At 37.6% G+C, this 16863-nt stretch overlaps 1 protein-coding gene across 1 annotated transcript in view; it reads right to left on the reverse strand.

Annotated features, from left to right (window-relative positions):
- STK32B (serine/threonine kinase 32B) overlaps nucleotides 1–16863 on the reverse strand; it is a 163153-nt gene that overhangs the window by 18851 nt on the left and 127439 nt on the right. The window contains exons 7-11 of the mRNA XM_030947996.1: nucleotides 12346–12449; nucleotides 7751–7867; nucleotides 6496–6621; nucleotides 1758–1889; nucleotides 912–976 (exon numbers count right to left, since the gene is read on the reverse strand). Of these exons, the coding sequence (XP_030803856.1) occupies nucleotides 912–976; nucleotides 1758–1889; nucleotides 6496–6621; nucleotides 7751–7867; nucleotides 12346–12449 (544 nt within the window). The remainder of the gene's footprint in view (nucleotides 1–911; nucleotides 977–1757; nucleotides 1890–6495; nucleotides 6622–7750; nucleotides 7868–12345; nucleotides 12450–16863) is intronic.

Here is a 16863-nt window from a genome sequence, read left to right on the forward strand (position 1 = left end):
TTGTAATAGGAAGAAAGGTAGATCGTGGCATAATTTCCTTTGTTCTATTGTGTGAACTGTGCAAAGCTGACACTCCCTTTTCAGTTTTAATTACAGAGACAGTAATTACCTGTATTGTATGCATTAAATAAAATAGTCACAACTTTTAAATTAATTTTTAACATCTCACAACTCTATTCGAAAGACTTGCATATATAATTAGATCAAATAAAAACATGGGATACACTTGAATGGAACGCAATAATTTGACCAAAGACACAAACAAATCCATTGTTATGACTTGTATCTGCTAATACAAACAGGTCCACAATGACTCAGAGGCAATAATTACAAGAAAGGCTGTGCATTAATTGAAGCAGGAAGATTATTGATATCCTTGGGAATCAGTGTTGTGCTTCTGTCAACCCTGACTGACCCTTAGATTAGTTCTTGCTTCATGTTTGGTAGAGGTGTAATACTTAGCTTTGTTGAAATAGTTAATGTTGGAATACTTTTTTTTTAAAGAGTGGGGAAGTATGAACAGCTTTTCCAAGTCAGAACATTGCTGTTCATATCATTAAAATTTCATGACTTATGACTTCCCTTGGTTTTGTTTGAGTTGTGAAAAAGCAGTACCTTTTATTGCATTCCTCTGCTTAATTACTGACAGTTTCTCTGGGGAGTTCCAGTAACATTTACCTCATATTTCTAACATACTTTCATCACAAGGTCTTCTGCTTGCTTGCAGAGATGCAAAAACTACAAAACCATCACACCAGAGACTATAAGAGGAAGAAATCAATGGAAATCCAGTCTTTTAGGCTCTGCCACTGTGATCATTAATCACCTTCCCTTACACTGTGAGAAAAAAAAATAGTTCTCAATTTAATTTTAGTACTGAATGCTAAAGAGGCATTAAGAAATGCACTTACTTCTCTCGGTTGAATATGATGAATTCTTTCCTAACGGTTTCCAAGCACTGCTGCAGGTGTACGTTCTTTAAAAAACAGCATGAATAGGTTGATTAAAAAAGATGAGGAATCATAGACAAAAATCACAACAACACAAACAACACTGAACAAAATGCTTATGAATGAATGCTATCAAGAGGCATTTCGAAGACTCATTAAATTGGGCTGTGATAGCACAATCAATCTCATTCTTTTGGAAGAAGTTCCTCACAAAGAATTCCTGAGGATTTTTACATCTGATAGCTCGAGGAAGAACAACTTGCATGAACATTCAAAATCATTAGGAGTAGCAGCATAATTTATAAAACCTCACTGGGATGATAATTCAAGTCTGGAAATTATTATTAATCTTCTTGGTACTCTTGGCTGTTCATACAATGCATCTTTCTACATGGCACACATTAGTCAAGAGTGGAAAAGACAGCTTTAACATATTTATAAATAACAAGCCTTTTCACTGCATACTTTTCATTTTGGGTAGTAGTAGCAAATAAATACTCTTTGTAACTATTTGTGCATGTGTGGGAAGTGTTTTTTGCAACTGGCAACAGTTTTTCATATTTTAAATGAGCATCTGTGATAATCTTAAAAATTATTCTAGCTTAAAGATGTTGTTACTATTTGACTGAAATAAATGCTTGCTTTTCATCTTGCTTTGGAGGTGATTTATGCAATGTATAAAATGACAGAGAGGTTGAGTATATTTTCAGAGGTGATAAAGCTGAACATAACTGAGTTTGCTATTATTATTACACTATTAGAGGGTAAACAAAATGCCACTGACTGCAGTCACAGCCCCCATCTTACCAGTGGGCAGGTTTCCTTAGCTCCATCTTTGGATTTGTTTTTGGCAAGTCGTTTTTTCTTTTTATGGAGAGGTTTGGACTCCAAAATCATTTCTTCAAGTTCAAATGTGGGATCACAGTTCAGTCTTCCTTTCTGGTACAAAAGGATTCAAAGTTAATCTTTGAAGCATCATTGTGTTTTTTTTAAATTTGCTTGGCAAGTGTTAACAGCAGTAATAATGAACCAGCTCCTCAATCACATCTGTAAAATGAAAACTGTCTTTTTAGGCCTGAAGTGATGCTCAAAGTTTAAATAAAGGAGATAAGATAAAAATCATATTAAAAAGCAATTATAAAGAGTTAGATCCTCTTCCTGGTTATAAACAGATATGTTCCTACAGTGACAAAAGTTATGTTACCCAGAGAGAGATTCTGATATATTCACTAACAGAATATCAGTTAGTGCTGTAGAGTAATAGTGACACCAGAAATAGTGCAGAAGAGCTGGGGAGTACCTCTAAGACCTTGCTGAAATCTGATTTGCTGAAGTGCTGCAGTGGATTCATTTACTTAGATGCTGTCCATGAGAACAAAGGAAGGAGCAGGCCTGCTTAGGTTAGGAGCATTTATATAGAAAAGGGTTCACAGTATTATGGAATGCCAGGTTGGAAAGGATCTCAAGGATCATCTGGTCCAACTTTTCTGGGCAAAACCACAGTCCCCAATCTGGACAAGATGGCCCAGCAACCTGTCCAGCTGAATCTTCAAAGAGTCCAGTTTTAGAGAATCCACCATTTTCATAGGCAGATCACTGAAATGGCTGATTGTTGTAAAAAATATTGCTCTTGTGTCCGACTGGAATCTTCCCAGGAGTCACTTGTACCCAATATTCCTTGTCTTTTCCATGTGACTCCCTGTTAAAAAGGCAGTCTGTCTCAGTAGCAAATCTTTAGGTAATGGGATATGGTGATAAGGTCTCCCCTAATCCTTCTTTTCTCAAGGCTCTACAAGCCCTGTTCTCTCAGCCTTTCCTCTTATGGCCTATTTCCCACTCCTCTGATCATCTCTGTGGCCCTTCTCTGGACCCTCCCCAGCCTGTCCACACCTTTTTTGTGTAGTGGGGACCAAAACTGAGCACAGTATTTCAAGTGTGGCCTGGCAAGTGCTGAGTAGAGTGGGGCAATGACTTCTTTATCTCTGTTGGTGATGCACTTGTTAATGAAACTCAACATCCACTTGGCTTTCTTTGCCATGGCAGCACCCTGGTCACCCACATTGAGCTTGCTGTCCACCTGGACCTCCAGAGCTGCTGGAGATGTTCCTCAGCTGGACAGATCCCACCCTGGACTATATTTTCCCAGGTTTAAGACCTTACACTTGTTGAACTTCACAAGGTTCTTGTTAGCCCACTCCTACAGAGGTCTTCCTGCCGGGTAACTCTCCAGGGTGTCCAGTTTCCCACTCAGTTTGGTATCACCAGTGACTTCCTCAGAGTACACTTCATCCCATGATCCACATCATTTGTTGGGGTTTTAAGCAGTGTTGGAACCAATATTGATCCCTGGGGGACCCCACTTGTGACAGGCTCCCAGTTTGAGGAGGAGATTTTCCCACCTCCCCAGGTACAGCCCATCACCAGTTCCCCACCCATTACATGGATCACTTTTCTATACCATAATACATAAATTTCTCACAAAGGTGACAGTGGGAAACTGTTTCAAAAGCCCCAGAGAAATCCAGGTAAACAATGAGAACCACTTGCTCCATAGCAACTAATCAGGTTACCTTGTCATTGAATATGATAAGGTTTGGAAAATCCAATTTGTCCTTGGTGAATCATTGCTGGCTTTTCCCAATCAGGTGCTTCATTCCAATCCATTATTATTTTTCTATTCTATCCACTTTATTAATGTTTTCCTTATCCATTACACATATTACTTAAATATTTTGTATTCTTTGTTTAAAAAATGCCATGCTAATTTCTGATGCTTGACTCAAATTTTAAGATTCTTTGTTATACCAGAAAGTCCTTCACAAAAAATTTGCAAACAATTTGAATTGTGTAGTGGAAGATGTTCAAGGCAACCTATTTTCCTCTGGGACTTCTGAGAGTTCAATCACACCATTGTCACTGTCAAGTTGGAACTACTAAAATAAGTCATATATAAATGACAGATATTTATAGTAAGCAGAGACACCAAGCAGCAAAATCACATCAGAAACTACTTGTATAATTTGTGGTGTCCTAAAATGAAACATTTGGTTTAAAAATCATTCCATCATTTTTATTCCTAGCAAACTCTCTACAGCCAGAGCATAGTATTTAGATATCTGATGCCTTTTCCTATATATTATCCAGCCAGCTTTTGTGGAACATATTTGGCTTTTATCCATAGTTTTTATATTTGATTGAGTACTTAAAAAAAAATCACTTTAATTCTGAAGCTTTAAAAATAAAAGCAAATCGTATTTTAAAAAACCTTACAACAATTTATGACTCCAAGCTGAAAATGAAGAAAATAACTAAGCCATAAAGAAACACATGTGCTAGTTAAGTAAGAACTATGTTAATGGAATCAAATTAAGCTTTTAGAAATCAAGCTATGGGACATTGCTCCCATGGGCCTCCTGTGTGCCCTCCTGGCTGTAGAAGGCAGACAAGCTCCTGACAGTCAAGATAAGCTGTCAAAATTTGTAAAACTCTCTGGTTTCAAAACACAGGTCACAGGGGCCCCAGTTCACCTTCTCACCAAAGACAGGAAAGCAAGAAATATTCTGTTGTGTGGCCTCAATTAATCAGTGAAAGTTTTGCTGGTGCTACAAAGAGAAAGTTCTTGGAAAATGTGTGACCAAACTTGTTCTCATGAAACAGTAAAGTTCTATAAAAAGAAATGTTAGGCTAGAAAAGACACTTTGGTTCTCACCTCACTGCTTTTCCTGACACACTTGATCAACCAGGTAGAACAAGCCCTGCAATATCCGACTCTTCATGGAAGAGTCTGGTAGAGCTTGTAATGGGGCCTTCAGCTTAATCTGGATAGGTAAGTGAAATATGTTACTCCTATTTCCTTTTAAATGAAGAATATTATTTTTCTTCACATATTATAGATTTCCCCTTCAATTTCATAGATGCTGCCAAAACACAAATGAAGTGAATCCAAATGTGAAAAGAAAAGCTGTCTTTGCAGAGTCTGAGGCTCCTGGAACCCCACCTATGTTGTATCTTTGGGTATGATGAACTGGATCTCCCTTGTAAAATACTATGTTGTGAAGTATTCCACATGCTGACAGTTGTGGATTAAACCTTTTTCTGGGAGTAGGAAGTAAATAATTGGTTGAGTTTTGCCTGAGAAGCAAGTCCACACCTCTGATATCTCTGAAAGCAGCTCTAACTTGAAAAAAGGAAAAGAGGAAAGTCAGTCTCCACTCATCATGTAGATCCACACACCAGGAGAATGGAGTCCAGCAGACCAAGGAGGAGCTCTGCTCCACATTGCTTTGCTTAGGACAGTAACCTGAGAGGGTGTAGAGGAGGATCCTGGCATGGCAAAGAAATTATTCCAGCTGCATGGGTGTCAAGTAAGGGTGAAAGGGTCATGGCCTGGTAGATATGTCATTCACCTCTCCAGCTTCTCTCTTGCAGTAGGATGGAGCTACAAAGGGAAAGGAAGGAATTTCCGCACAGATGAACATTGCTCTGGAGTGCCTGTAAGAGGGGCCAGCCTTTCCCTTCTCCTGTGTGCTTGTTACCTGCTGCGTTCCTGGTCTTTCTCCCAGTTCTCTGAGGGAGACCCTGCTTGCCCACCCACAGCTGTCTTCTCCTGCATGATGTTGCTTCCAGAGAGGCTCTGGTCAGGTGCCAAGGAGCCCAGCAATCATGGAGAGCAGTGTCTTGGCAAGACACCTAGCTACCTTTGCTCCATTAGGCAATGCTCTCTCACCTTCAGCTTCTAAAGGGCTGGATGCTGTCCCCATCATGTTTATCATGAACTCTGATGTGCACCTGGATGAAGACAGGGTCCACCCATTCCACCTTCCTCATCTTTACATACATGATATAAAAATACTTACATAGTAAAAAAACCCTAGAAACAAACCTTGGTATGCTTAAATTTGTTGTTTCGACAACAATTGTAGTGCAACATGGCTGAAAAAAAGCAAAGCAGCATATTAACACCACAGTCATTGCTTTTTATTCAGGGCCCTCAAATACATTTAACTTGAAAATGAGCAAAAAGGAAATATCCAGAAAATACCAACAAAATGGGACCATGGTAAAAAAGAAATTACTAGATTCCCTCATAGAATTGGAATGTTTTATTGTAAGAAACTGTCACAAAGAAAATTGGCCTGCCTTTTGGAATACTATTTTTTTAGGTGAAAAAGTCACAGCATACTGGGATGTTAAAAAGTTTTCCAAATGTTATTCAAATGTCTAACTTTCACAGCTACAACAGTCTTCTTGGTACTCTTTGTCTCAGAGTTAACTCTGACAATCATTTGCTATAACAGCTGTAATGCAAAGTCTGGAAAAGGTTTTCTTTTATTTGAAAAGGAATGAAAAGTGAACCAAGGTTAATTAGTTTTTGTTGTGATCTATTGAAATGGGATGAATTTTCCCTTAGCTGGGACTGAGTAAATGAAAGAAGAATCCAAAGTAAATCACTGAAGAGCAATAAATACAAGCATAAACAAGTAAAACAGCAGTGATAATTAAAGTCAGAATTTACAAACACTGTTCACCTGGAATATCAACTTACATTAGGAACGAAGCCTGGGGTCACAGCTTTCTCTAGAACAGCATCCCAGTTGACATCAGCCAGGTATGGAGAATTCTGGATGTCTGCAAGGCTTGAAAGGCGACACTCTGGGTCCTTAATGAGGAGCTGTGATCAAGCACAAGGCATTTTCTAAGGAACTGCATGCCATATAGAACAGCAAATGTACTACACACATGAATTTTATGATACATATTTTTAAGTAAGAAAATGGCTAGCGAATCTTCTAACAGATGCTAGAAGTCCCAAATTAAAAAAAAAAATTAAAAGTAATAAGTCGCAGGATATGAGTACAGTTTAATTGCCACCAGATGGCTGTTGCAGGCCTGAAGTGTATAAACATATTAGCAACACAAGTCTGCTTACAAATACACAAGAGCCCTTCATGAAATGAAACATCACAGATCAATGCCACCCAACAATTTGTATTTTCTCTTTAATTTTTTGGAAAATACATTTACACTGAGAATCCTGTGAGCAATTAAACTTATCCACCTCACTGCTGTATCTATTCAAGACTATATTGCTAATTGCTGCTAAAGACACATTTTTTATTACTCTATTCAGACATTCACAAATATTTCCTGTTCAAGTATCAGTATTCATGATCTGAAATACCTAAAAGAGAGAGATTATCTTTGTGGGGTAGTCAGACAATTAAAGCAAATAAAAAACTTGGAGTTTAGGAAGAAAACAATTTTTAGGGTCGGATGCATTCAGAAAGAGCCCTGCCTTGTGGCTTAGTGATGTTTACAGCAAAGTGGCTCAACTTTTGTTGTTGCAACTATAGCAACATGGGACAGGAAGAAATACAGCCATTCTAATTTCTCATGTCCCTGTCTGGAAACTCCAGCAGAAATTCAGAGGGCAGAGTGGTTCTTCCTTCCCTGTCCCACTTGCATATCCATAGCTGGGGAGAAATGAGTCCTGGGCACAGACGAGGAATTATTGATCCCCAAACTTTTACTATCTCTAGTGAATCAGCTTTAAAATAAAAGAAATTTAAAATTTTTACTTCCTTGAAGCCATGAAAAGCCTGAGTCTAAGCCTAAGAACACTGCACCTTCTGAAAATACCACACCACTCACATTTGGATCAGCCTAGAGATCAGCTCTGCTCTCTTACCCTTGAGATGTTGACTACCTAATATGTGTGTTTGTCTGATTCCTTTTCCAGTGTTGGAGAGGCTTCTGGAAGAGGAGAGAACAGAGGACAGAAGGTATTTGTGCTTTCTTACCTTTTTCAGTAGTGCTATCATGCCCTTGCACCATGCAGATGAGTAGTGAACTCTTTCGATCTTGAACATGTTGAGTATCTCATCGATGGGGGTGGCTGAATGGATTTCATAGGGCCTCTGGGATAAAATTAAATCAACATCAAGTCAAAAAAATGGATAAAAGAGTGCAGACTAGTCACATTTTCCTGAGCTCAGTATTGTTTGTCTTGAAAATATCAAAACCACGAAAATGTTGCATAACAATTTTAAGTCTAATTCTTTATGTCTGTGCTTTTCTTTGGTTGCAATGAATGTAATTGCTCATAGATGCATTTCCTCTGCAAATTTTTCTCTAATGAAAGGAAGTATCAGTTCAAATGAGATGAATAAATAATTTTGTTCTTGGGGCATTTCATGTGAAATGTGAATTGTTTACTACTTTTTGCTCGTAATGCTAGTGATCAGTTCTTGCAACCTAAACCAACAAAATTGTAAAGAGGGGGCTGAAAGGAGCTTTGTCATCCTAATTTTACTGAGTATAATAGATAAAGAAACTAAAAAATACTTACGAAAGTCTGTCAGAATCATAGTAAAAAAGAGGACTCCAAATCCCAATTTTTTTCCTTTGCTTTTTTTAAAAATCCAAAATTAACACACTACATGGATCTGCTGTCATGTGTTTGCAGTGCCTAAATTCTTCTATAGATGAAGAAAAGCTCTGGTCGTTGCTTTGTTCATTAAGTTTTCTCTGATTTATCTTTTATTACATGCAGAATTTGGAAATAAAGGACTACATATAAATTTATATTCTTGTTATTTTCTGTGCGCACACTTGTGTGTTTGAAGCACGTTGTTATAATTATACTTAATGTATTTTTGTAAACAAGCACAGAGAGTGGATTGCTAGTGAATTAAGTTGTACCCAGCAGGTGTAAATATGTGATATGAGATCTGCAGCTAAATGCCATCCTAGCAGCAGTGTGCAAATTAATGCATCATAATTCATAATCAACATAGAGTTACCTATTAATACAATATCCTGAACAGCAAAGGGCAGACCCTCATTACCTTGACTAAGAAATGAATCATCCCTTTGCTAGTATCTACTGGTAGAAGATTATAATTCAAGAATATTTCTAGGTGTTAGTTATCTAATCTGTTAAGGAATTGGAGTCACTCTTCATAAATACCCGGGACATGTTCTTATTCTGGGACGATTCATGCATATATTTAACTTTCATATGTATGAAACCAAGTGCATTCCAACGCACTGGGGTGTTCTAAAACCAAATTCAAGGAGGGTCTAAATATTTTTGCTTTGATTAACATTCAGTTAGCCCATTATCATTTAGCTATACCATGTCCATATAAATTCAACAGGACTAAAACGTCTGTTTTAAATGCATAATTTTCCTGAACTGGGTTCAAAATTGTCAGTAGAAATAGTCTGTTATATGCTTTTCCCTACGTGTGGTAATGCCATAAAACAGTTATTAAAAATGAAACTTTTACATGTTTTCTGTCACCTAGAAGCAATTTATTGCTGACTTAACTTGATCTAACAATGTGATCATAAGATCATTGAGACAGAATGTACATCAATTGTTGAAAATGGCAATTAACTCCAAAATTAACAACTATAAGGAATTACAAACCATCAAAAGTTTTTCTGTTAAGGATGTTTCTGCCCATGCCCTTTTTCTGACAGGAAAATCCCTAAAATTTGCCTTATTTTCCACATTATAGGCATTCTAAAATCTTGATTTTTTGAGATTTGCAAACATTTTAAGTATTTTTATTAGTTAATTCGAACTATAAATGGCTATTATAAGTTTGGTCTTTTGAGGCCCTTCATACCTCTATCTCCCCTGTTTTTCAGCTATTCAATCCACTCAAGGATCTCTTCAGTTATATTTTGCAGAAAAAGGAAAAAAATCTGGTTTGCTTTTGCTGAGAGTTTTTTGTCAAGGTTTGTTGTTAATTGTTCACACTGCAGTGAATGTCAGAATCTGGGAATCCCATCTATTACTCATTCCTTCACTTTGTCTCTGCTGAATTCATGGTATATACATTTATTGCAGCATTTTAGCAATTGTCTATAGCTCAGGAACAGACTGGCACATGGCACGGTTTGCATCATACAGTTTAATTACAGTTTAATTTCATGGACCTTATGAAAAGATCGATGTTTGATGCAAAGCTGTATCAATTTATTTTTTTCTTGCTAGCTTTCTTACCAGCAGCTGGATAAGGAGAAAAATGTACCTATAACTTATTGAGAAATGTTAGCTTTAGTATGGATAACTAAAAAATGGTGCAGAAAACTCTGCACTGGACAACATGCTCCTGTATCTACAGACTCATTTCAAGCAGGACATGGTTTTGGCTGCCCAGCAGTGGAAGCCAGAAATGAGAATGGCCGGAATGCCTTGATCACCCTGAGCAGAAGATGCAAACAAAACCAAAAATTCAGCTCAATGAAAACCAACTAATTTTTACTCATTTTTCTTCTACCTATCACCTCTTGAATTCAGGCTGTCAGCATCATACGCTGTGCACAGCTGCGAGGTGGAAAATCAAATTTGTGATGTTTTTTATTTTTAATGCTCCTTCCTTTTTTGGCTCCTGCCTTTCCCATGCAGCGGCACACCCCAGGCTCCAGCTGCAGAAAGCCCTGTGTGCTGTGGCTCTGCCCTGGGCCACAGCTCCCCTTTGCCCAGGGCTGCTGCTGCTGGCACGGGTGGGCTGCTCCGAGAGCCTGCCCATGTTCAGGGGGCAGTGGGGCTGTTTCCTCTGGCTGTTTCCTCTGCTGGACAGAGCTGTGGGAACCTGGAGGAGCAGGGGCTGCATGCCTGCAGGTTTAGCTCACAGCCTTGTGTGCAAACTGTGCCTCCACAGCCATCTGCTGCTGTGGCAGATGGGTCTTCAGAGCTTGCAGTTGTTGAGATGGCAGCGTGCCTTGGGTTAAGCACATCTCCTCAACCCACTGCTACTCCTCTTGTCATCACTCAGGTCAGTTTAGGCCTTATTTAGACTACAAAAATTTGGAAAATATACACCTTTTCCTTGTCCATACAGTGGTCTAAGCTGCCAAGCCATCCTCTGGCTGGCTCAGTAGCCAAGAGCTGCTCCTCAGGAGAAAACAAGCGGCTGGCTTGGGTGACTTGAGCAGGTTCAGATGGCAACGTATTTATTTAAAAAAACCTAACAAGAGATTGATTCAGTCTCAACTTTGCTTTTTTGTAGCCATATTGACTTATTCAGGAAAGACTGTATGGATCTTGGCAAATGGATATCATCCTATATAATTTTTCATTTTTAAAGTGAATTGTCACATCAAAGTGATCTTTTATGATTAGTCTTGGGAGTTCAGCTTTTGTTAACAATCATTCATTGCTCTCCTTTCTTGGAGACAGTCACTGGTGAAAGGGCTGATATAAAACTATCAGAAATGTTCTCTTAATTTACTGTAAGTGCAGCTAGAACTACTGTCTGTGACTAGGACTGAGGATGTATTGTGCTTATCACTGCCAGACTTTAACTCCTCCATTCCAGGAATAATGTCAGTCTAAAAACTCCCTAAGGTTTGAGAATTACAGTAGAGAAAATGGATCATAATTGTTACTTTGTTGTTTTTGTTAAGAAAGGTTTTAATATTCCTCTATTTTGAGGGATGAAACAGTCTGTGCATGGGAGAGATCTTTGTCTCAGGAGCATGACTTTTGTTATTCCTATGGAAATACAAAATAGATTGGCCAAATTTTAGGCCTTTGAAAAAAGCAGCTTCTGAAGTAATAATATGCAGACACTCTGAAATTCAATTTTCCATTTAAAAGTAAGAATAGTAATTATTTCTTATTTCTATTTTCCTTTATCTGTTCTCCTACATGAAATTGTGAGATCTTAGTGGGATGAATTGTCTGGCAAGACAAGGTAGCCAAACTCTACTAGTGTCATAATATAAAAAAACATACTGCAATGCAATAAAATCCACTTTCCAAAACAGGCATGAAAAATAATTTTAAAAACCCCAAGCAGCTGCTTTAGCTACATCATCATCCTGAAATAGTATCTAAATTACTATTTTCTGTGGGGAATAGTAAATATTTAAGCAACTGACTGAAATCCTTTGAACCAAAATGGAAAAGAGTTTTCCATTATCTTCTGTGATATTCAACCGTGCTCAGGAAGATTTTTCATTAAGCTTATTCACATAATTGATTAGATAAGAAACAAATGCACTGGCACTAAGCATTTACTGTATTTGGGCCAAGCATTTTAGGAAATTAGATTAGATCTCTTATGGTGTTAGCCAAGAGAATCAAAGAGAAAATAGAGTGTGAAGTAACTCAAATTCTATTTGAAAAAAAATACCATTGTTTGCAATTCGCCATTATAAAGAAGCTGTTAAACATTAGGCCTCTCCTTAGCCAAACTGAAGCAAGTTTCCATAATATATTTGAGTATGGGGTGAAACTTTGCCAAGAGTGTTTTCAGCTGGGAAAGAACCAGGACAGCATTCCTAACCTGGGCCTTGTACACTCAAATTTTATCCTGAAGAGTGCACAGCAAACTTGAGATTTTTGTAAGACAACAACAAAGTCCATCATTCTTACCCAGCCCCTCAGTAATTCATATGCTGTAATTCCTAGCGACCACCAGTCTACCGGGTACGAGTATCCTGGACCTCCATCCATAAAAGCCTGGAACACTTCTGGAGCTAAAATAGTAAATCAAATTGAACAAAAAAGCATTTCATTAAGGTTAGACTATGGGTATTATTTCACAGCTGAAAAATGAGTAAGGACTCAACAAACTGGAATTAAATAGATTTAGAAGCAGAGCATTTTCAGGGTGAAGTTTCAGTGCCTTGTTTTACTCATAACAAGCAACCTTTGCCAGGCAGGGTATTTCAACAGTCAGTAATTTCATATGTTACTTCTTACTTTGTTCATTTAAATGTTAAGTTATGTGAATAAAAATAAGTAATAGGAGGGGAAATCTTGGTCTGAAGTGTGACTTAGAGCACTTAGGGTTATGTAAACATTTTATGGGAGAAATATCTGCGAGTGAGGTGATTCTTCGTGATTGATGAAGGTGTTGAATATGGTAAATCTCATCCTTATTCTACATTTGGATAGAACTAATCAGACAGGTTTTAAAGGTATTCAACATAGGAAACTTGTACTTAGATAGAAATCCTGACACTGATTTTACGATGTGAGAAACTGTCACAACTGGAAGAAAACACTCTGTCAATGAAGTAATGGCTTCCATAAACTTCTGTGGATGAAAAGAAAAGGTGTTTTCAAAACAAGGATCCACCTTGTTTTAATTTTATGAAAAAACCTGTACTAAATAACGTTACTGTAATTTCTTCAGAAAACCAGATATAAATAAGAGATATGGATATGAAATGAAATGAAATGAAATGAAATGAAATGAAATGAAATGAAATGAAATGAAATGAAAACTTGGTCATGCTTTTCTAATGATTTAACAGCAGAATCTCAGTACACTTTGTTAAAACAACATTTTCAGTGGAGATTTTCTAAACAGCACTGTCCCCAGCTGTAACATCATGCTAGATTACAATTACCATGAGAGCCTCTCCTGACCATGATACTGAGGCTAATTTACCACATTACCACTTATTACCACAGCCTCACTTTCTGGTGTGCACACTGCAGTGAATGATGCAGTCTGGTCCCACTTCTGACTGGCAGCTTGGGATTTGACTATTTATGGCATTTAGAGAAGCATCTTTAATAAATAGAAAGGCATTTCTCTTAGAGGAGTTTTTGCAGTCCTTGCGTTATGGATGGCAATCTAATAATTTACAACTCCAGACCTGACTTCAGAAAGTCTTCAAGTGCCAAATATAATAGAAGATTTCAGCATCCATTCATTAGTTATGGCAAAACTCTGATCTGTAGAATAAAAACAGTGAATGTATGAAAGTGGTCTTATACTCTTTGAGCAGCAGGATCATGTCTAAACGTGTTTGGAATGAGATCTGTAGGCACCGAAATAAACATTTTTTTCTGGAATACATGTGTTTGGAGAACAGGCGACCAGTGGATCTGTGACAGAGGAAAACTTGTGCTGTGATCCAGTATGACATAAAACAACGTTTTATGTCATTACACTGAGTTAACTCTTTCTCACATCCAGATGACATAGCTTCCCTTGGCATGCTATAGCTTCATGTGTATTTTAACTCTTATTTGTGTGCTGCTGGTGTGCAGGCAATTCCTACAGGTGTGCAGTGTATCACATAGGTGGTGAGAGCATAAGGAGGATTATTTTGATTACTTTAGTGGATCAATGCACTTAAATTGCACATCAAGCACCAAACTTACATTTTGAATATCACCACAGGAACCTTGTAGTGAAGGTTTGCTTGACTTAGCCCCATTTGTTATGGTTTTTGACCACTGTGCCTAGATGATGTACAATACCTCATTACAGAAAATAGCCTTTTGGCATTTTTACTGAACTATGCAGGTATAATGCTGGTTTCACTTTTTCTTGTATAGCTTTAACATTTTATTAATGAGACAGATCACTATCTGATTTCTGTGAGATAGAGGTGAAAGTACTTCATTGATGTAACCTATGACATTGCCAGAATGGTGCAGCTGTTTTGCTAATTTAGTGACTGAGCTGTTGACTTTTATTTTATTTTATTGTACCAAAATTCTCAAGGTCAACTCATCCTACGTTAAGCAGATCAGCAGAAAATGCTTTATTTTGCCCTGGAGTTTTGAAGCTGTTTTCTCACCTTAAGCTGATGGCATTCTGAGGATAGAATCTGAGCAGTTAAGGTCCTGATTTTTAAAGCCCCTTTTTGCCCACTTTAACAGCATTATTTTCAGTCCAACTGGAATACCTCTCTGCATTCCATCAGCTCCAGTGAAGTCGTTGTAAACACTCTCTTCCCATGGTGGGGGGGCTGGCAGAGGGTGCAATATGATTTGCTGTATCCTATATTTTGGTTTTTTCTCAGGGTGAAATCTCAACCATGTTGAAGCCAAAAGACCTTTCTCTAGTTTGACTGGGCTGTTGAATACCCATTTCACACTAAGCTTGTGCTTAATGTGTCTAAAAGTCTTTTTGAACTGAGACATTAGGTGCAAACAGAGGGCTCCAGGCTGTGTGCAGACTGCTGGAGTTTGCCTGCTCATTCAGAAACAGAGCATGATCTTACAGAAAGACAGCAGAGCCTCCAAGTCATGGAATTAACCAAGCTCTGAAGAACTAGAGCTATGAAATACAGGACATAATATTAGATTTTGCTGTAAGAAATAACTATGCCTGGGGAACCAATTCAGAGTGCAAACTAGTTAGGATAAAAGAAAATAAAAACTCTATAAGGAAAGATTAAATTCTGCATTGATTTTCTTTAACACCATTACTTAAATGTCTGTAATCTTTTAAAATTTGAGCTTGATTCCAGGATCAGCTTGGACAGCCATCCTGCAGCCTGCTCTGGGTTCATTCTTCAAAGGATGATCAGATTTGAGTTTGCCAGCTTGGAGCAGAGGCAACAGCTCTGCTGTGTCTGCTTGTTGTGAACATATTCTCTCCTGTCATAACAGATTTAGGATGAGAAGAATACTTCATCTTTTATCCCATAGGCAGAAGTATTCTGCCTTCAAGAGTTTGTGTGAACAAGAGCAAGAGCACCTGCAAGAACAAGAGTTTCATATTTTTTCCTTTAGAAGTTTCCACTGAACAAAGGCTTTTCAGGAAAATAAATGGGTTTAATATTGGGTGTGATCCTGCAGTTTGTTTTGGCCACGAGCTGTAGTTACAATCACACACACTTAGGGGAAAGGCAGCTGACATTTGCATGGCAGGAGCTCAACTGTTAACCGTGAGGATAAATCAAGTAATAGCAAAGTGTGATCTCTGACACCTTTCATGCAACTTTTTGAAAATGACAAAGACACACCTGTTAAATATCAATGCCATTCCAAGAGTTGGGACATCTGTACTAATTTTAACAGAGCAAATAAAATCAGGAATGTCTCTTTGTCTTAGATAATAATGAATAACTTTGGCAACTAGCCAAGCTAAAAGTCCTTCCATTGTTTCTTTGTTGCATCTATATTTTTCTATTAATAAAACACTTCCATTATTTTATCATTTACCTGCTTTGCTTTCTTGAAAAGTTATATAAATAATTCACATTTGTAATGTATTGTGTGCTTCAGTGCATTTCTTGGTTGTCCCCAATACAAATTTCCAGTCAATACTTTTTTCCAACTAATAAATTAAAATAAACCCTCTTCAGACATGTATCTTTTGATGCTTTTGCACTGTATCTTTTTAATAATGCCATACTGCTGCAGAGCGTAGGAAGTAAATAAATGGTTATTTCTCTCTAAAATGAAACCATACTAGAGGACAACCTATGAAACCCATGAACAAATTGGATGTGAGAGCAAATCTAGTGGGTCTGCATCCATCTCAGAAGCAATGGCATACTGGGATATCCTTGCTCCTGTTCTGTGGGTTTGTGCTAAAGGGAGTAATTTCTGACAAATCCATCCATGTATATAACTCTCCACTGGAATTTTCACACCAGTCATATGATCTGCAATGTGAAATATGTAGATGATGCATCTCATATTGCATACATATTTTCCTAGAGATCTGTAACAAAAATAAAGTTATAAAAAAAGGAATTTTATGTAGCTGGCTGTTAATTATCTACCTTTATTTTTGGAAAGATATTGGTATCTAACAACATGATTCATGAGCTTGAAATACAAGAGAATATCAATGTAAATGCAAATAATGCTAAACAAAATTTTCACTCTTTATTCCTATTGTAAAAGTCCATTTAGTACAAGGAATAAAGTGTTTTAAGTAGGGTTTCTGAAAATCTGCTGAGTATTCATTGGTATCACAACTTCATAAATTGTAAGTGGTCTGTGTCTCTGAAATTCAGACAATTTTTAATTTGGTGCTCAAAGGTGAGTTTGAAAATGCTGTCCATGATAGAATGATCATTTTGAAGTCTATCTCTTGACTGGCAAAAAGAAAAGCTGCTGTTATTTCTGATGGAGCACCTACAAAACTAACAAATCAGTCTCTTTAAGCCATAACTTGCAAGTCAGTCTTGC

This window comes from Camarhynchus parvulus, chromosome 4 (genome assembly GCF_901933205.1).
Source record: "Camarhynchus parvulus chromosome 4, STF_HiC, whole genome shotgun sequence".
NCBI lineage: Eukaryota > Metazoa > Chordata > Aves > Passeriformes > Thraupidae > Camarhynchus > Camarhynchus parvulus.